Source organism: Sinocyclocheilus grahami, unplaced genomic scaffold (genome assembly GCF_001515645.1).
Source record: "Sinocyclocheilus grahami isolate Dianchi unplaced genomic scaffold, SAMN03320097.WGS_v1.1 scaffold502.1, whole genome shotgun sequence".
NCBI classification, from domain to species: Eukaryota; Metazoa; Chordata; class Actinopteri; order Cypriniformes; family Cyprinidae; genus Sinocyclocheilus; species Sinocyclocheilus grahami.
In genome coordinates, this window is record NW_015505681.1 from 452,981 (window position 1) to 473,820 (window position 20,840).

Sequence of the window (20,840 nt, forward strand, 5' to 3'; positions counted from 1 at the left end):
CGAAAGTGAAAGTAAACAGCGCAAACGCTCATTCAAAAATATTTAAATACACCGCATCCTGAGAGTGGCTCCCTGATGCGGCAAAATGATATACAATATTAGAATGTTTAAATGAGTAGACACGAAAATCGCTGGAGCGAAACATGTTGGGGGAGCAGGCGGCAATGGTCAGAGATTCAGCGGGAGTGGGATTAAGAAAACAGCCGAATCCTGGACATTTTGGTCGATCAAGAAATCCCGGCCGGACGCATCTTTGGACAAAGAGGACATATCCGGGTAAAAGGACGCATGGTCATCCTAATTTATAATCTATTGCTAATCGATGTATTCTTTTTAAAGCAGCATATGGAACATATTTTCTGCCTCATTCTGTGACAAGAAGCCTCATCAGATCACAAAAGGAAGCATTTGACTGGTGTTGTGGTGTAAAAAAGTTATAAAAATGTTCTCTTTTGTTGGACAACAGGTTTAGAAATGTGAATATAAGGGAGGTTTAGCTTTAGGCAATTTAAGCATGTTTAGCTTAGTTAACGGAAGGCTACCTGCTGCCATCAGAGCAAGTATAATTACTGCATTCACGCGCTCCTCGGATGCTCTCATGTACCGAGTTGTGCTTTTAAGTCGGAATGTAAAAACAATATGGACACTCTCGTTACTACAAAGATGTGTTGGATTTGTATTATTAGAGCTTTCCGACTTGAGTTCACGTGTATTTTCTCAGTCGGGAAATTAATTTTCACGTGCGCTGCCAGTGATGATGCTTCTTACGTCCGTTTCGGAGAACCAGAGGGCAAATATTTCAATCGATCGCTCAGGCATGGCACCGAAATGAGGCACCGAAATCTGCGTTCGGATTCGGTTCTAGTACATACCGGTGCCATATTGGTACCGGGTTTCGGTACCCAACCCTATCGCTCTGACGTAAATTTTTGGATTCATGAAAATGTTCATATTTTGAAAATGTTAGTTGGTACGAAAGAAATGTACACCTGCTCCCTACCATGTGTAAATGGTGCATAAAACATTCAAACGTTCTGTATTCTTTTAGACAAACTGATGACATTTTTATGCACTATGTATTATAATGATATTTAACTCTTTAACTCATTTTTTACTCTTTAACTTTGGGTAAAACGCAGAGCTAGTCACTGTCCCTTTTACACAGCCATCCAATCACAGTGGAGGAGGGGCAGTACAAACACTACATTGACCAACCATCATACTTGTACAACACAACAATGGAGACGTTAATATGGCTGGTTACTGCATTTTTATATTCAGTAATATTCTTCAAAATAAGATACTCATAACATGTTACTGCCCTGAATATTCCAAATCACAGTAAACAACGCGTCACTCCAGAAAAATGCAGTGCCTCCAAAGCTCTCTCAAGCACCACCAGCTGGTCGTTTTCAGAAGGCATTATGTCAGCTGGCCAAAAACACTTAATTTACGTTAATTTATTCATTTATTGTTAGGCATATAGCCTATTAGTCTCTTATGCATTTATGCAATATGACTTGCCAAACCTGAGAACTGAGTCCAAAGGATTCCACACCATTCCTAGATATGTAATTTGCATAGCTGTAATTCATAGGCGGGGAATACAAAAACACTTAATTTACGTTAATTTATTCATTTATTGTTATGCAAGTCTCTTATGCATTTATTCAATATGACTTGCCAAACTTGAGAACTGAGTCCAAAGGATTCCACACCATTCCTAGATATGTAATTTGCATAGCTGTAATTCATAGGCGGGGAATATGCTAATTGGGAATGAGAGCGAATATTTACGAATGATTGGAATTCATTAACATACACACATTTAACTATCAAATCTGACCTTTACGAAGTATTTGTGAATCCGGAGGAGAGTTTTCAGGAAGGTCCGTTTTACGCGTAAATAACTCTGAATATACTCATATATTTACGAATGTTTTATGAATGAGGCCCAATATGTGGCGCCACATCCCCCGGGGGGAAATATAACAGCAGACAGGCTAATTGATTGAAAATGCAAATTCATTCTCTGCCAGCAGGAGGTGCTTTAGGAGCGGCAGAAATAGCGGTTTCCCTGGTAACGACTGTAAACAAATCAGTGCTGCGCTCATAAACGCTGCTTTATCAGGCAGTATAGGAAAGATTAAATTAAAATTACATTAAACCTTTTCTAAAGACAGTAGCCGTTTTTCAATACCAAGTACGCAAAGTTCGGACTTGCGTCCTTGGTAGTTCGGACTTCGCAAGTTCGACTGCACATCCCCCGGGGGGAAATATAACAGCAGACAGGCTAATTGATTGAAAATGCAAATTCATTCTCTGCCAGCAGGAGGCGCTTTAGGAGCGGCAGAAATAGCGGTTTCCCTGGTAACGACTGTAAACAAAGCAGTGCTGCGCTCATAAACGCTGCTTTATCAGGCAGTATAGGAAAGATTAAATTAAAATTACATTAAACCTTTTCTAAAGACAGTAGCCGTTTTTCAATACCAAGTACGCAAAGTTCGGACTTGCGTCCTTGGTAGTTCGGACTTCGCAAGTTCGACTCGGGAGTCCGAAGTCCGGTAATTCTGCAAATGGAACAGCAGAGTACTTGATAACCTCAGTCAGCTCGCCTTGGGTACTCCGGTTATCTTCACTGTATGTATACAATACGACGAAATATTATATCAAACAGCATTGCCTCTTTTCTGTTTCATTTAAAATATTAATAGGCTCACAAAAATGTGGTTCATGCAACGCATACACGCATTACAATAAAACAAAATGATATCAAACACCACTGCCTTGTGGTTTTCTTTAAAATGCAAGCACAACTCTGTCTTTTTTGTTAAATGTCAGTTTTAATGAACAATAATAGCCCTTATAAAAGAATATATATAAAGTATAGAAGTATAAAGTATAAGAGACTTATGTAATAGGAAATAAAGACAAAAGCAAACAATTCGGTCAAATGTATGCAACAAAGTCAGCGTTGTATTACGATGAATAAATAAGTAATTTATTAAACATAACTTTGTGCTCAGCCAAAACTATATGACCTGGAAGAAATAATAGATTCATGAGACCAAAGATTGCCTGTTAGATTTACCAAAATTTTTGCCAAAATTAATTTTACCTCATGTTTAACCACTAACAGAGACATCAGAGGCAAACGGCAAATGTCAGAAGGACTAGCCGAGGTGAGACTGCTGTCGGCGGATACATGAGCACTGAGCACCCGCTGATCGCGTGGAGCTCATGTCTTAAAATCGGCTAAGCTAATTTTCAAATAGGCGCTATCTTTATAAATAGACTGCAGATTAGAGTTTTAAACAACTACATTCTCGCCTGAAATACTCTTAGAACTGCATTTCATGACACAATAACAGTAATATTTTGAAAATGATGCGGGTTTTCTCCTCCGTCATTAACGCTTGCTGGTTGGTGCGAAATGCATTCTGGGATACCTGGCTGCCTCAAGTTCGCACAAGTCACCTCTGGATGCATCCTTGATAAAAGGGGCGGAGCAAAAACACATCCGGGGATTTGAACTGTACTTGGCTAGATATGAACTTTGAACTGGAACAGTACTTGGGCGACGACTGATGACGTTTCACAAGTCCACAAGAACACAAGTACAGACAAGAACGCACACTGAGAAATGGCTAGTCAGTTCCCTTCAAAGACACATTCATATAAAAACACATGTGCCGCGTTTTGACATTGAAACGTGCAGTGATCATGTTTATTCAACGTAGTCAAAGCCTTTTGGAAAATCTATTTGTGGCAGTCAGTGTTGATACTGTGGCGGGCCACCACAAATAAATCAATGCATGGGAAACACTGCTATACATTTATATTTTCATCTGTCGTATTTTTTGTTAGTATAGTTAGTTACTAATTTTTACCGCTCCTCATATAGACCAATTGTTTGAATTCTTTTGCGCTCATTTAATTTTCTGGACCCAGGTTAAATCCTGTCCCAGACACTCTACATCAGTATCTTTGCTTACCTTGCTGCATCATGCTGAGTGTGGGCTGAGAAGGTTTGGGTGGCTGCATGCCAGGACTAAGGTAGTCCAGGCTTATGTCTACATTAGAGTTGGACCAGGTGGACGGCAAAGAGGCTTTGGGATTGGGCTTCTGGGCCATCGGTTGCTGGGGCATCAGTGAACTCCCCATTGACTGAAGTGGCTGCAAAGACAAAGACAAAGAAAATCTAATCGGTTTTAGAACAAACCATATATGATAGCACTCATATGATCAAAAACAATGTTTTCGCTGATTTTGTTAAGATGAAACTGCTCTGCTGCAGTTCAAGCATGATAATTAAAATTCTCAGATGGCAATGAATGTTTGCCAATGGCAGAATGACACAAGTCAGAGAAGATGAAAGGCAGAATACTGCAGGCAAAATACTCCAGAACACTACACTGTGGTCTTTCAGGGTTATCAAGACTTGAGTTAAACAAGACAGAAATGTTGGTTGAGAGGCATTGTCTTCTAAAATTATTTCAGCATGTTAAAATGCATCTCAAGTCCCTCTAATTATACCATCGGGGGGCTGCTTTTTGTCTTTAGCCAAACAAAACTTGCCATTTTAAAGTAGGTCAGGCTTTTAGCATGCAAATATTATCTTTGTGCAAGGCTTTTGTTTCAATTTAATGGTTTTCTGACTTAAACTTGTTCCTCCTCATTCTGCCATTCTCTGTGATGGGTGTCCCAAGGGGACTGGGGTTGATGGGTAATGAGGAGGGGGTGGGCGGAAAATTGTGCCGATGCTGCGTGTTAACCCTCGCTCGTTTCGCTTTCATGTTGCCTGCTCTCTAAACCGCTGGCTCTGAACCTCTGCCAGAATTGTCTTTTCTTGCGTAAATAGTGTTTAGTGTGCAGTTCCACTTAGATGAGCTGCATTAAGTACTCCACAGATGGGGGATCTGAATGAAAACCACATTATCTATGTGCAACTCTACATCACTTGGTTTCATCTTTATTCTTTATTGTGCTGTAAACATAATGTTGAGGGACGGCAATGCACAAAAGTCTATTGTAGGTGCACTACCTAATAAAATACATATAGACACTCGTTTGCAAGTTATGCTAAAACTAGGTATATACAATGGCATAATCAAAAGTTTTTGTGCTTTTATTTGTCATTTCTGTGGGTATTATTTGTTGGGATTGCTGCCATTTTTGTACTCCTAAAAGATGACTAAATAAACTTCCAGTAGGTGTACACATTTAAAATCTACACTACCATTAGTACACAGTAGTGTACAAGTTTTTTTTGTTTGTTTTTTTGAAATGGTAGAAAATGAACCAAAAATACTGATGACTGTAATGCAAGGGCAAAATATAATTTTCATTCATCCAATAAAATTCTCTAAGGGTGAGCACATACCACCTGCAACCCAATAGCAAGCAGCAAATCATAGTTTTGATAATGTAAACTGAAAGCTACTGGCTATAAAAAAATAAATATGTTTCAATAGGAAATCAAAATGGGAAAGAAAACTGTGCTCTTCAAAGCATTTCATGGGGTCTCGATCATGACAACATGACAATATATTATCATAGGTATCATAAATACATAGTAGATACATTGAGGAAAAGTCGCAAAGGTAGCAGGCACCTGTGATTTGGATGATGGCATGCCAATGGTCTGAGAGGAGGTCATGGAGAAGTTCATGCTTTGGGAGGTGCTGAAGTTAGTGGTCTGAGATGAGCCCATTAGGTTAAAGAGGTCGGATGAGGATGCAGGAGCAGGAGCAGGAGCAGGAGCAGGGGCCACCTGCAGACCTGAGAAAAGGTCTATTCCTGCAGGGTTAACAGGCTGAGCTGCAGGGACGGCTGGCTGGGTTGCAGAAAAAGTGTTCCAATCACCAAAGTCTCCATTCCCACTAGATGCTGGGGCTGAGGAAAGACAAAAGCACAAACATTATAGAGAGCACAGGGAACACCGTAATAGTTATGAAGCGTTTTGTTCAAAAGGCATATTTGTGCTTTTACTGCACAAATTCCAGAATCTTGCTTCATGTCAGGCTTTATCATCTAGCAGAGGATGTGTATTTGCATGCAAATGAGCAATATAAAAATCTAGAGTAATGCAAGAGAACCAGTAATGAAACTATCAGGGCACTGAAGATGCATAAACATCAAAAAGAATCTCAGACTCTCCGTCACTTCAGCTCAGTCCCATAAATGCAGAGGGTGACGTGTCACACCCAACAAGAGCTGAAATGTGTCTGTGCTCATTAGCTTTTAGCACAGCAGGCCACCATATGGCTGCCCCCTCTTCTCACTATTTAAGAGCTTTCTGCTTGGAGTATTTCATAAACAGGCAGCTAAGGATGGCAAACTCAGGTCCAGCAGAAAAAACAAACAGCCTTCTGTTATATTTCCAAAACTATATTTAAATAACCATATGAAAACACACACATATCACCACTTTGTGTCTTTCAAGTTGCACTCCCTTAAGGCTTTTATTTTAACATGTGAGTTTAATTAGAAGAAAATACAGAGACTTTTAGCACTTTTAGAGTTGAATATCTTTTAAAGAACATAAGTTACAGTTAGGGATGCACGATATAAATATAAAAAAAAAATATATATATAAATATTAATATTAATATCGGCATCGGCCCGATATGAAAAATTATGCCGATATATCTTGCTGATAAGAGGAATACGTTAACTCACGTGTGCTCAGGGTATGCTAGCGATTAGATCACGTCAGCAGTGTTGGCTCATTCTTGAAGCGAACTTTTGCCTGAATGATGATTAGATTCACTGTTTTGGATCGCTGCATTTAAACTGAGAATGCACGTACAGAATGACACTTTCGGTGTGTGATAGAGTGAACAGTGTAAGTAACGGTAAGGAGTTTTAATTCCGTAGGGGGCACTGTTGGCCTACTTCTAATAAAATGAAAGCAAAATACACACATAATATTTAGACTGTTTCTGATTAAATAAAGCAGTAATTGATCCCATAAAATCATGAGTAGCCTATCTTTTGATTTAAAGGTCAGAAGCTATAGCTTACATAAAAAAAAAACAAACAAACAAAAAAACCATGACTCTTTAAATAACTGTATATATACTTATTTATTCATTTAGGTGTAATATGGTAGATTTTAAACAAATTATGAGCTCTAAAAGATTTTCACAATTTTTACAACTCATTTTAGCTTTAGACCATTTATAAATGTTAAATCTTAACATTTGTTAAGCGATTGAATTTATTTTATTTATTTTCAAATCTTCATTGTATTGTCATTATAAAATAACTTTGTTATTGTTTATTTAATTCTAACAAATAAGTTCTTGTTAAAAACTAACCAAAATGAAAAATAATTTGCTTATTTCTGCACAGGAGAGACTTGGTGTTGTTTCCAAACAAAAGGAAATATATATCGGCATCGGCCAAAATGAGTTGAAAAAAAATCGGAAAATCGGATATTGGTAAAAATCCAATATCGTGCATCCCTAGTTACAGTATATTAGGGATAATAATAGGGTAGTGATGGTCGACTAATCGATTACTAACTTCAACAAATGCATCTACATTTTCTGGTTACTAGTTCTGATATTATTAGTGGTGGAGCTTTAAATATTGTACTAACAGCATTCGGTTCTAACTGTTAGACAGATTGCACAGTAAAACCTTCTCAGAGTTGTGTGTTTAAATTCTTCCCATGCTGCTACATTCAGACAGACATCTTTGGACATCGCTTTTTTTTCTCTTAAAGGGGTCATATGATGCGATTTGAATGTTTCCTTTCTCTTTGGAGTGTTACAAGCTCTTGGTGCATAAAGAAGATCTGTAAAGTTGCAAAGACTAAAGTCTCAAATCCAAAGAGATATTCTTTATAAAAAGTTAAGAGTCAACCATGCCTACCTAAAATGGCTCGTTTTAACACGCCCCCACATGTCTACGTCACGATGTGGAAAGATTTGCATAATGCCGCCCAAATGTTCACGCAAAGAAAGAAAGGTGTAACTTTTATTCTCTTTGTAGTATTGTTGTTGCCACCGCCACCATGTCGTGAAGGTTTCATTGTGAAAGCGAAACTACTTTGTTTGGCCTTCCAAAAGAGGACGATATCCGCTTCGTCATGCCTGGAGCTGATCTGTGCTGGTCGCTGAGGAAAAACATCAACTTCGCGCTGTGGATCACCGGATCGGCTTTCACCGTGGATGAAGCGGAGTCCAGCACGGGGTCGTCACATGTGGTTGCCGCAAGCCCGCCCGCCCGCCACGCCTTTCTCAAGCCCACCGGCCACCGCTCACTCAAGCCCATCGTGTGTGACGCTGTGTTTCATTGTGAAAGCGAAATACTTTGTTTGGCCTTCTAAAAGAGGACACGACTAGAAATCAGTGGTTAAGTTGTATTTACAACACTGTTCCAGAACAGTTCAACCCAAATATTCCGATGTGTCCAGCTCATTTTATGGAGGACTGTTTCCTGATCCTGGTAGAGTAGACTACAATGACGGCTGTTCTGACTCACAGACTGTAAGTAAATTTTTTATATTTAAAGAATTTGCCACTGACGATTCAAACGCGAGTTTTTTGGGCAGTGTAGAGTAGCACTTGTTGCTTGTCATTTCTCCGATCACAAATGCAGACATGGTTTTATGTTTACGCGGCGCGATGCAATGCAACGCGTAAAAAGACAGTACAAGTCATTATAATCCGTAATTATGTCCCCACTGGGACATCGCTCCAGCTGGGACAAGGCATCACAATATGGCAAGGGGTGTAACATTTCCGTCACATGCTTGAGGTATTCGGCCAATCACAACGCACTGGATATCTGGCCAATCAGAGCCCACCTCGCTTTTCAAACCGATGAGCTTTGTAAAAATCGATGCGTTTCAGAAAGGCGGGGCATAGCGGAGAAACAATAATGTACAGTATGTGGAAAATAATGTGTTTTTTTAACCTTAAACCGCATAAACATTTCATTACACCAAATACACAAAATAATGTTCTTTTTAGCAACATCATATGACCCCTTTAAGTTTAAAAGTGTGTCATGAGACCCCAATGCTCTGTTCCATTCAGTTGCACTACATTCAGCTGTTTCTGAATGTAGTCTCATTGTCTCATTTAAACAGGTCTCACTTATACAGGGTTTTCTTAAAACCAATTAACTGATGCGTCATTCAGAAAACACACTTACTAGTCACTTTTGAAAACACACTATTGTTCAAAAGTTTAGGGTAGGTAAGTCCGTTTTTCTCACCAATCCTGCATTCATTTGATCAAAAATACACATTGTGAAGTTTTATTATTTTTATACAAACGGAAGTTTACTTATTTCAAATTTTAAATAACTTTTCTATTATTTATATGATATCTAATATATTTTAAAATCTAACTTATTCCTACTGTAATTTATTCCTGCAAAGTTGAATTTTCAGCAGCAATTACTCCATTCTTTAGTGTCTCCAGTCTTAATTTTAATGTGCTGATTTGGTGCTCAAAATACATTTCTTATTATGAATGTTGAAAACAGTAGTGCTGCTTAATAATTTTGTGGAAACCATGATGTATTGTTTTTTTTCAGGTTTCTTTGATGAATATAAAAAATTCAAAAGAACAACATTTATTTGAAATACAAATCTTTTGTAACAATGTAAAAGTCTTTACTGGAACTTTTGATACATTTTAATGTGTCTTTGCTAAATAAAAGTAAACATTTATTTTAATTTTATTTTACTCATCCCAAACTTTTGAACAGAAGTATATGTTGTAGTAAGTCGAAGTAAAAATAATCAAGAGTTTCAGGTTGTATTTTTTTAACTGATGGTTTGTTAAGAGCTTACATAAACATACCAGCTGATGATGGAAGACTGACTGCAGCTGCAGGAGAAGAGAAATCAGCAAAACCTCCAATCAGGTCAGAGCTTGAAACTAGAATGAAAGAGAGAGATTCAATTATGACATTCTAGATTGGTAAAACATATCAATCCCCTACTAATGTCCTAAGGAAAAGACAAAAATGGTGAGCACAGAAATAAGAAACATCTGTTGGAGTCTGTAAGGGGCACACACACACACAAAAACACACACTCCGGTCACGTTACATTCCAGCAGCCTGTGGCTGGAGTTATGTGGAGGACAGATGCAGCTGTTTGGCTGGCGGAGGAGGGAGCAGGACAGTGAGGAGAGGGATCTACGCATCTGCTCAGCACCACACACCCACCAGAGACCACTTTGACATCTGGCCCCGGTGACTAAATGCTCCAGCAGGAGCGCAGGAGAGTGCATATGCTAAACTTCACTGTGCGCCCCTCCCTTTCAGGATACGTCCACACCGTCAAACTAATGGCATAGTGCTTCCTGCTACTTTCACCCATTTCCTCATTCCTCATGTATATCCAACTACACCTTGCACAACTACTCATTATTAGTATTTGACAGAAATGTTTACCTTAATGTAAATGACTCCTAATATGCATCAGTGTTCTATTTATGACAAGTTCAATGCTGTATTGACAGTCCACTGCATGATTCATGCTGCTTGCTATGAATGTCCCACTCCATTTTGGTTTCTGTCAGCCCTCTATGCGATACTTGATTACCTTTAGGGTGGTTTGAAAAACCTCATAATCTGTTTTGTGAGCATAAAGCACTTTTGGGATTTATTTTTACGGTTGTGACAAGTGGCAGAATTGATCGACTAGTCAGTGCAACCCTACTTCCTTTAAAGGGGTCATATGATGTTGCTGAAAATAACATTATTTTGAGTATTTTGTGTAATGAAATGTGTTTTAAGGTTAAAAAAACACATTATTTTCCACATACTGGACATTATTGTTTCTCCTCTATGCTCCTCTCCTCTATGCTTTTTACAAAGCTCATCGGTCTGAAAAGCGAGGTGTGCTCTAATTGGCCAGCGATCCAGTGTGTTGTGATTGGCCGGATACCTTAAGCGTGTAACGAAAATGTTACGCCCCTTACCATACTGTGATGCCGTCTCCCGGCATACAAGACAAAACCAATAAAACCCATTACAAACGAGGCATTTTCTGCATCCATTGGGGACATAATTATGGATTATAATGACTTATACTGGTTTTTTACGCGCTGCATTGCATCGTGCCGCGTAAACATAAAACCATGTCTGCATTTGTGATCGGAGAAATGACAAACAACAAGCACTACTCTACACTGCTCAAAACTCGCGTTTGAATCATCAATGGCAAATCCTTTAAATATAAAAAAATGCACTTACAGTCTGTGAGTCAGAACAGCCAGCATTGTTGTCTACTCTTCAAGGATCAGGAAACAGTCCTCCATAAAATGCGCTGCACACATCTGAATATTTGGGTTGAACTGTTCTGAAACAGTGTTGTAAATACAACTTAACCACTGAATTCTAGTCATGTCCTTCCAAAATAGCCAGCGGCTTGAGTGGACGGAGGCCGGTGGCTAGAATGAGCGGAGGCCGGCAGGCTTGCGGCAACCACATGTGACGACCCCGGGCTGGACTCCGCTTCGTCCACGGTGAAAGCCAATCCGGCGATTCACAGCGCGAAGTGGATGTATTTTCTCAGCGACCAGCACGGATCAGCTCTAGGCATGACGAAGCGGATATCGTCCTCTTTTGGAAGGCCAAACAAAGTAGTTTCGCTTTCACAATGAAACACACGGCAACAACAATACTACAGTGAGAATCAAAGTTACGCCTTCTTTCTTTGCATGAACATTTGGGCGGTGTTATACAAATCTTCCCACATAGTGATGTAGATATGTGGGGGCATGTTAGAACGAGCTGTTTCAGGTAGGCGTGGTTGACTCTTAACTTTTATAAAGAATATCTCTTTGGATTTGAGACTTTAGTCTTTGCAACTTTACAGATCTTCTTTATGCACCAAGAGCTTGCAACACGCCAAAGAGTTTGGAAAAATTTTAATCGCATCATATGACCCCTTTAAGGATGAACCCTTCAATATTACTTCTCCTAAACATTCTAAAGTGAACTGTTCTTGCATGTTCAGTTGTAAAGGTAGTGCTGAACCACAAATCAAATAAATATTTTATATTTAAATATTTTTAAAAAGACATTCTATAATATCTTAAATATTTTCCTCTGCAAAAACTATAGAACCACCATGATATTCTTAACTTAGAGTAACTCAAAGAGGATGCATGTTACTACTGTTACCTTGGGAATCTGGTTGAGCAGGTGCAGGATCTGCTGAGAACAAGTCCACCAGACCAGAACTGGGCTGGCTCACTGCTGATGTGGTCTATATGGCAACAAAGGACGAACAAACTGAAAACACTCTTAACAGCTACCACAAGATGTCAGTGTAGAGTCTACGTTATTTTGAATACAAGTTTAACATTTCACTTCACACTATTAATTAACAAATCTCTCCTAAAAGTTGCATCATCTATGTGTCCAAATACCAGAGATGTTTAATTAAACAGGAAAAGACTAGTGCTGGTAGCTAGTGTTTCTCGCATCTACCTGGCTTGTGTTTGTGTTGGTGGAGGGTTTATCGCCAGCGTAATTTGCAGCTGCTCCCAGGTCTATCGTTTTGGAGGGAATGCCTCCTCTCTTACGAGTGGCAGTGGTCTCTGTGGCCTGGACAATCTGGACGCTTTTGGTTGTCACTGTCTCTGCGTCATCTTTAAATTCTGATTTCCCTGACTGCCCATTTCGCGTTCCCCGATGGTCCTCATCTCCTTCACTATACAGAGAAAATAAAGCATAAGCTTGTGCAAGATCACTAACAAAATGCTTCCTTGCTTTGAGAATAAGTAGACAAAACACAATCAGTCCATGACATAACTGTCAACAATCTGTTCATATAATTAGTTACAACATTTATGCTATTTGTGTTTCAAAAAAACAAAAGAAGACTTGGCAGAACAGGAGTTTTCAGGTGATCTGAGAAGGGAAAGTGAGACAGCCTGGGGGTCCTGACCTGAATCTGTCAGGCGAGTCATCCCGGTCTTTTCTGCGGAACATGTTAATGGTGTCATCAATGGTGCTTCCGATCTTATCGCTGATCTCTCCCAGTTTCTCACTGAAGGGGAAAGCCCCCTTGCCCCAGTCTTCATCCCATTTTGAGCATGAATCTCTCAAATCAAACCGGTCCTCCGCTGCAGAATGCATAAACAGGACAGGAAATGTGTTATACTATATACACATATTATACAGTCAAACTTCATTTAGAACCTATATATGGAAATATAAGGAATAAAAAAGTGAATCCCACAAAAACATGTCTGGGTAATTAAAATCAGAGGAAAAAAATACATTTTGCAAAAAGAAAATGAAGCTCACTGATAAATTAAACACATTTTCAGACCTATTTTTATTACGGTCATGCAGTTGGATGTTTTACTTCAGAGGTTGTTAGTAATTTTCATTATTCTTAATGGTTATGTTTAGTGGTTCTCATTAGAATTGGATTACTTAATTAGCATACATGAAAGGCAGTACAATAAATATTACCATGCAGTCATATTAAATTGTTAATTTAATTAATATACCAGTTTCTTTTTTGTTGATTATACTTTTTATAAGGGTGTGCTTAATTGTCAAGAAAATAATTCAAAAACCGAATGCTGTTATGCAAAATATACTTTCTTTTTTTCTGGGTGTGGGGTGAAATATGACCCAGTGTGAGATTCACCCACTAATTTGATGACAATGTAAAGAGAAGTGAAATCAGGCTATGATGCTTCCTCTCAGGTATATTCCATAACTAAGAACTGTGATTGGACTGTGGTTAAATTACTGAATAAATGTGCAAGCCACCATCTCAAAAACACAATAAAAGACATATATATCAAGTTTCATTACACTTTAGAGCTAAACGACTGTCAAACTAAACATGTTAAATCCGAAACAGTCATTAAAAAAAATGCATTGCGTTTTTCCTTCCCAATCAAGGACATCGAAAACATAATTTATGCTGTCATGTGAAAATGCAGCTATGCCGGGTATCAAAATAAATCTACAGTACAGTTCACTCATCTGGCAATGCAAACCCTCCAGGGACAACAACAGTGGAGAGGAGACAGAGGACCTCCTTGTTTTCAGAGAGTCCCGATTAGAAATATTCCTTGTGGTAAATGTGTTTTCTGCGTGATGTAAAAAAAAAAACCTTGCAAACCTTGATAAATATGACAGTGAGAATGGTGTGTGTGTGTGCGTGCAAGTGAGAAAGAGAGATAGTTAGGGACTTACAGTATCTGAAGCCTGACATACTGTCAGAGGACACGCCTATATATTTGTCCCTGTTTTTCTTAGCCTTTTTCCTCTCCTCTCTCAATCTGTCATCATCCTGGACAAATTCTAACAGCTCCTTCACTTTCTGGCGCACATTGACACCCTGGTCCTTGCCATTCTCATCTGAAACACAAAGCCCATTCATCCATCACTGACTAGCATCTGAGAGACATCAAACAGTGTACATGACAGATGAATAATTATATAAGCTTTTGCTTTTGTGCATTTCACTCACCTACATAATGATAGCTCTCAATTGAACGCAAGTCATACAGGTGCTCTCTTGCACTAGTGACAACCCGCTCAGAACCATTTCTGATCAGGTACGCCAGCAGCAGTAAAGACTGAGGTAGAGAGGACAGTCAAGTTCATGACAGATGACAGCAAAACAAAACCTTTTCAGTCATATACCGTCCTCACTAAAGCAATTTGTGCATTTCACTCACCTACATAATGATAGCTCTCAATTGAACGCAAGTCATACAGGTGCTCTCTTGTACTAGTGACAACCCGCTCAGAACCATTTCTGATCAGGTACGCCAGCAGCAGTAAAGACTGAGGTAGAGAGGACAGTCAAGTTCATGACAGATGGCAGCAAAACAAAACCTTTTCAGTCATATACCGTCCTCACTAAAGCATACCTTGTAAACTCTTCTCCAGTTTTTCTTGTTGTCTTTCAGCATTCTAGTCCACAGCATGTTCATTACCTCTGGAAAATTCTCATATGTGAATGTGACCCTGAAATGAAACAGAAATAACAAAAGTGTATCTTAGAAGACTCTTCATATTGGAAGAAAGTGTAACTGTTGACAAAGTTAAAGTTCAGAGGAAAAAGAGTCACAAATCAAACATCAAAACCCCTCCACTTGCCTGGCGATCTCGCCCATTAACTGTCCAGACGGTCCCCATGGGTCATCGTTGGTGGCTTCTCGAACTTTAGACTCAATTTCTGTATAGTTCATCACAACATTGGTTCTGTAAGAATGAGATTAAAATACAACCTCCTTTCAGTAAAGTCAAACATCCCTTATTTAGACTGATTATGTGCTAAAAAATATATCGGCAGGAAAAAGAGCCTTTCAGCAAAGACAAAATATATGAAAGATAAAATATATGAATTACTGAGTGGCAGAAAACCAAATTAAAACAAAATTCATATCATTTGTTTGTAAAATGAATTGGATTGAGAAACGAAGCAGACAGTAGTAAATGTAAAGTTCATGTGGTGATACTTGTTATAAGCACTGTAGACGTAAGCACTGTGTGACATATTAATGAATGGATTAAAGAGTCTATGTTGAAAGGAAGTTTGTTTGGCTGTAAAACTGAAAGAAAAAAAATCCTCTATGTTAAACACAAAAGGAGATGTTAGGCAGAATATCCAACATCCTATAAAAATCGCAAAAAAAACTACCTTTAGAGATAAAACAGCTTGTCACTGGGGCAGTACCCTCAAAAGTATATTTTTATACCTTATTTACTACTTTTATACCTTATAACTACTCTAAGGTACTAATATGCACCTTATAGGGGTAGCGATGATGTACAAAGTTGCCCATTATAGGCCCCAATTTTTGCACATTATTTCTGACAGTGATCTGGTGCTTTTCCATACAACAAAAGCATACAGTGAGCAGGGGCTGTTAAGCTCCAAAAAGACCAAAAAAAGCATAATAATAACCAAACATTTATTCCATATGACTTATGTGCTACATTCCAAATTATCTGAAGCCATATGAAATTAGATACATTTCGGTCATACAAATTTTGGTCTGTTTTCATAACTAAGTCTCAATCACACTTGTGTTCATTTAAACCTTGTGCATCACATTTTGGCTGCAAAACACATGAGAACATGGACATTATGCAAATGATTTCTTTGGTGTTTCAATGCAGAAAATCATATGGGTTTTGAACATCATGAAGGTGTGAGAATGATGAGAGAATCTGAACAGAATCTGACTATGCTATATGGGTTATTTATTAACAGTGATTATAAACACACTGAAAATCCCTTCCTACTTAAACTATATATATAAAGCATCTATTTGTTTATCATGCTATCTGATAAGTAACCATTTTAAAAATCCCCTAAGGGTGCATCACTGGTGTCAGTAAAATGTCTATTTTTATTTCATATTAAAAAAGGAAAGCTAGAAAAGTCATTCAAATAATGTCTAAAACAATCATAATTCTCAGAACCCATCTTCATTTGAATACTGGACGGAAATAAGCAGCACCGAAAGCTCTTATTATATTATACCAGTTTAGCACTAGAGGGACATAACCAGAGTGACAAAAAGTGGTTATACAAGACACACGAGATCTCAGTATATGGGTGGGGTGAAGGACAGACTCGCTGAGAATAGAGGGTGGATCAAATAAAAACACCCTATGGAGTCCTCAGTCTTTCCTACTCCTAAAAAACACTTGTTGTGGTTTTAATAGAGAATACTGCCGTTTGATTTAGAAAATGTGTAGTGTCTCAGTTTACAGCTTACAGGGGGAAAAAATACCTGAGTATTGTCCTGCTCAATGGAAGTGTAAAACATAAGTAAACTGAAATGAGTGAAAATAAATAAATACAATTTTAAAAAGTCAACCAAAAAAAAAAAACTCCCTACATCCTCGTTTCTTCATTTAAGACTAAATCACTTATAGACAATGACAGGATCGTAAAGATCAAAAAGGTGTACAAAACCCTACAAACTAACAGACAAAAAACTATGGCATAGCTTGAGGTGATAAAAGAGGTCAGGACATCCATTTGCTTAAGCTTGCAGGGTGCAATCATTTCCTTTTGTCTGAGTAATGGGATAAACAAGAGTGTCCAATCCTTCAAAAACACACCAGACAGGTCAACCACATTACCTGGTTTCACAGCTTGAGGATAATGCAGGCTGCTTTGATTTTTATTTAAGGTATTACTGCAATTCTTTCAACAGTTGCATACCTGTGGCTGAGTGATAATACCATCTACTACACTAAATACGGTAATACTGAAGTCTTCCTGTGGCATTTCAGGACTTTCACACCATTTAAGAACAGGCTCATTGCTTTACCAGCATGAAGCTAAATTCCTCACACTTCGTCAGTCCACCCATGGCTACACTTGGCAAGTAGTCTGTTAAAAGGTCATACTATTGGAGATAGCAGACTGATTTTGGAGCCAATAAGCTACATTTCTTCACCTTGCTACATTGTTTTTAAACTTGCTTTGCAAAAACAGGAAATTATTTATTTATTTACTTTGGCAAGTCATGATGAGTGATGGATGTCTAGAATAGATGGTATTGTTTATTTATTTTATATATATTTCTATTGCTTCTCCAGATATTGTTTGTAGTCTCTATTAAGTGGCTAAACCCCTTAACATCCAATAGAATACACTGTGTGTCAAATACACCATATAGCATAGATTCACGAAGAGTGTGTAAATTACAGTTTCAGGGACGTACCCACTTATTAGGCAACACCCAAACGTTTGTGCAAACTCATATTTGTGAATTAAAACTTTCAGTAACTGTTAACACATTAAATAAACACATTATTTTTCACATATTTCACATTATTACAACACCTCTCTCCCCAGTCTGGCATGAACGGCTGGAATAGTTCCTGTATCAAATGAAGGCCAGCCTTCTGAAATACGAAATGTGTTGTGATTGGTTAGCTGGGCCAGTGTGTGTTGTGATTGGCAGCACTCGGCACCTGGTCGGGAAATGTCATGCCCCTTACCATAGCCGCCTGCGAGCTTCAGCGTAAATATTGTCAAAATCAAATCAATTTGAGCACGATTTAAACCCGGATGATTGTAACCACTCTAATTTCGTCTGCCTTGGGAAAGTAACCACTCTAAGTTGGTCTGCCTTGGGAAAGCTAGCGTGTCTCCGACATAGTGATAACACTCGTTGCCTCCTCAACCAGGTCTCATCCCATTCGTCGATATTTGTGATATCACAAATCCCGGAAAATATGCGTTATAGTCCAAACGAATCGTTCGTTGTAGTTTTTGAAAAGTGATTTCTGTTAAATAAAATATCTCCTTTTGACTTGGACTTTGAGCTTTGTAACTTTGCGGATCTTTTTTATGCTCAAACAGCAAATTGGTTTATGCTCATTACAGACTAACTGAGGTTGAAAAAGTGAAAAAGCATAATTGGACCACTTTAAATGGTTTCTGAGATGGTGAGTGGGCCCAATTTTTAAGAAAAATATTAAAAGGGGGTCCCAGCAAATTCCTACATCAAGAGACTTTGTAAAAAAAACTGACATCATCCTAGAATCGTTATGTACAAGCAAACATGACAGCGTGGCATAGTGGACTAAAGCACTGAATGCGCAGAAGACCACTGACCTCTAAATAAATGTTTATCATTTAAATGTTTTTATTATGGGACAAGAACATTTTGGATAAAAGCAATCATTTTAATAAAAATATAACACTGCAGTATTTTGATTTGTGTTGGAATATAACAAATTATATTTTTCTGGGGTATTATGCTCCTGTCCTTTAAAGGGTTAAAACAAGTTTCAGTCTAACAGCAACAGTTTCCATGAAACTCAAAGGCTCCATTACAGAAGCTATGCAACCATCTTTGCACTTACAGCCTTTGTAACGAGATTACAACCAAGATTGTAAACAGATTGCCAATTAATCAGCAATTGACACAATACAAATATGTACAATGGGTCATTTTTCATTTCAGGCTTGCTGATGAGCTTGAATAGTGCCTGACAATAGCTGTCAAACATGAAAAAAGTTGTTGCCACTCTAATGCCAAATAATACACGCGCTCTTACTTTATATTGAAACATTTTTCTCACTCAGAAAGATTAACAATCAACACGTTAGTTTGGTCTGTAAAGCACTTTTAAACACAAGCGCCGTGTTTTCACAATCAACACAAGTTTAGGAACTGTCATAAAATTAGCAGCAGAGTTAACAGCGAGGAAGTTTGAGGGTACCGTTTGTCTCGTAAACAAAATTAAGTCGTAATAAACAAGTGAACACGTCTGATTAAGTATGGTAACCGACTCGAAAACGAAAGTTGCTACATACACCGACGAAATATGTTATTTTTAAGGGCACAACAAAGCTGTAGTTAGCCACTGTGCTAGCTCCAGTCTCGAGAGTGCGATGTGACGTTAACGAGTGCGTACGTGTCTCATTTCAACAGGTATAAATGTTTATCATTTAAATGTTTTTATTATGGGACAAGAACATTTTGGATAAAAGCAATCATTTTAATAAAAATATGACACTGCAGTATTTTGATTTGTGTTGGAATATAACAAATAATATTTTTCTGGGGCATTATGTTCCTGTCCTTTAAAGGGTTAAAACACAAGTTTCAGTCTAACAGCAACAGTTTCCATGAAACTCAAAGGCTCCATTACAGAAGCTCTGCAACCATCTTTGCACTTACAGCCTTTGTAACGAGATTACAACCAAGATTGTAAACAGATTGTCAATTAATCAGCAATTGACACAATACAAATATGTACAATGGGTCATTTTTCATTTCAGGCTTGCTGATGAGCTTGAATAGTGCCTGACAATAGCTGTCAAACATGAAAAAGTTGTTGCCACTCTAATGCCAAATAATACACGCGCTCTTACTTTATATTGAAACATTTTTCTCACTCAGAAAGATTAACAATCAACACGTTAGTTTGGTCTGTAAAGCACTTTTAAACACAAGCGCCGTGTTTTCACAATCAACACAAGTTTAGGAACTGTCATAAAATTAGCAGCAGAGTTAACAGCGAGGAAGTTTGAGGGTACCGTTTGTCTCGTAAACAAAATTAAGTCGTAATAAACAAGTGAACACGTCTGATTAAGTATGGTAACCGACTCGAAAACGAAAGTTGCTACATACACCGACGAAATATGTTATTTTTAAGGGCACAACAAAGCTGTAGTTAGCCACTGTGCTAGCTCCAGTCTCGAGAGTGCGATGTGACGTTAACGAGTGCGTACGTGTCTCATTTCAACAGGTATGAGACAGGACCCCGAAATACTGTCGAAAACATTCGCAATACTCACGCTTTATCAACCAGCTCCCTCACTTTCCACATATTCAACATCTTGGCTGTGTTGTTGGGGCTTTCGGTCGAGAAAACAGGTGTTCCAGCCCTTGAAATCCGCTGGTCGTGACAGCTAGCCAACGCATGAACTCTAAAGTTACGCTGCTTCAGACCGTCACAGCGGCGGAGGAGCGCAGGCCAGACAGGTTACCGCGGAAATGCGCTGTCACTTACGGAAATTTCGTAGGCTGCTTTAGCAGAATGTTTTTTTTTTTTTTTTTGTATTGCTTCAAACAGATTAACAAAAGATTTTAACATATAGATACAACACAACCTATTCACATTATTACAATCATACAACTTACAGGAACAAAAAAATAAATAAATAATTTTAAAAAATAAACAAATAAATAAAACAGATATTTCTTCGTTTTCCCTAGAGACACATTTAGTATACAAATGAGTTGAAAAGCATAGCGGGGACATTATTTTTCAAAGAATTTCTCCATAAAATTTAACAACATTTCATTCTTTTTGTTATTAATTAACACTAAAGACTTTTTTAACAA

At 38.2% G+C, this 20,840-nt stretch overlaps 1 protein-coding gene across 1 annotated transcript; it reads right to left on the bottom strand.

The window, feature by feature from the left end:
- Positions 1–3,798: 3,798 nt before the first annotated feature.
- LOC107554459 (clathrin interactor 1-like) lies at positions 3,799–20,494 on the bottom strand. The gene is made up of 11 exons (XM_016236964.1): positions 20,291–20,494; positions 15,112–15,216; positions 14,883–14,979; positions 14,688–14,796; positions 14,200–14,364; positions 12,929–13,106; positions 12,469–12,691; positions 12,160–12,244; positions 9,825–9,902; positions 5,615–5,895; positions 3,799–4,176 (listed from the first exon to the last, which is right to left on the bottom strand). Exons 1-11 carry the CDS (start codon positions 20,329–20,331, stop codon positions 3,979–3,981), a joined length of 1,560 nt encoding a protein of 519 aa, XP_016092450.1. The 5' UTR covers positions 20,332–20,494; the 3' UTR covers positions 3,799–3,978.
- Positions 20,495–20,840: the final 346 nt, after the last annotated feature.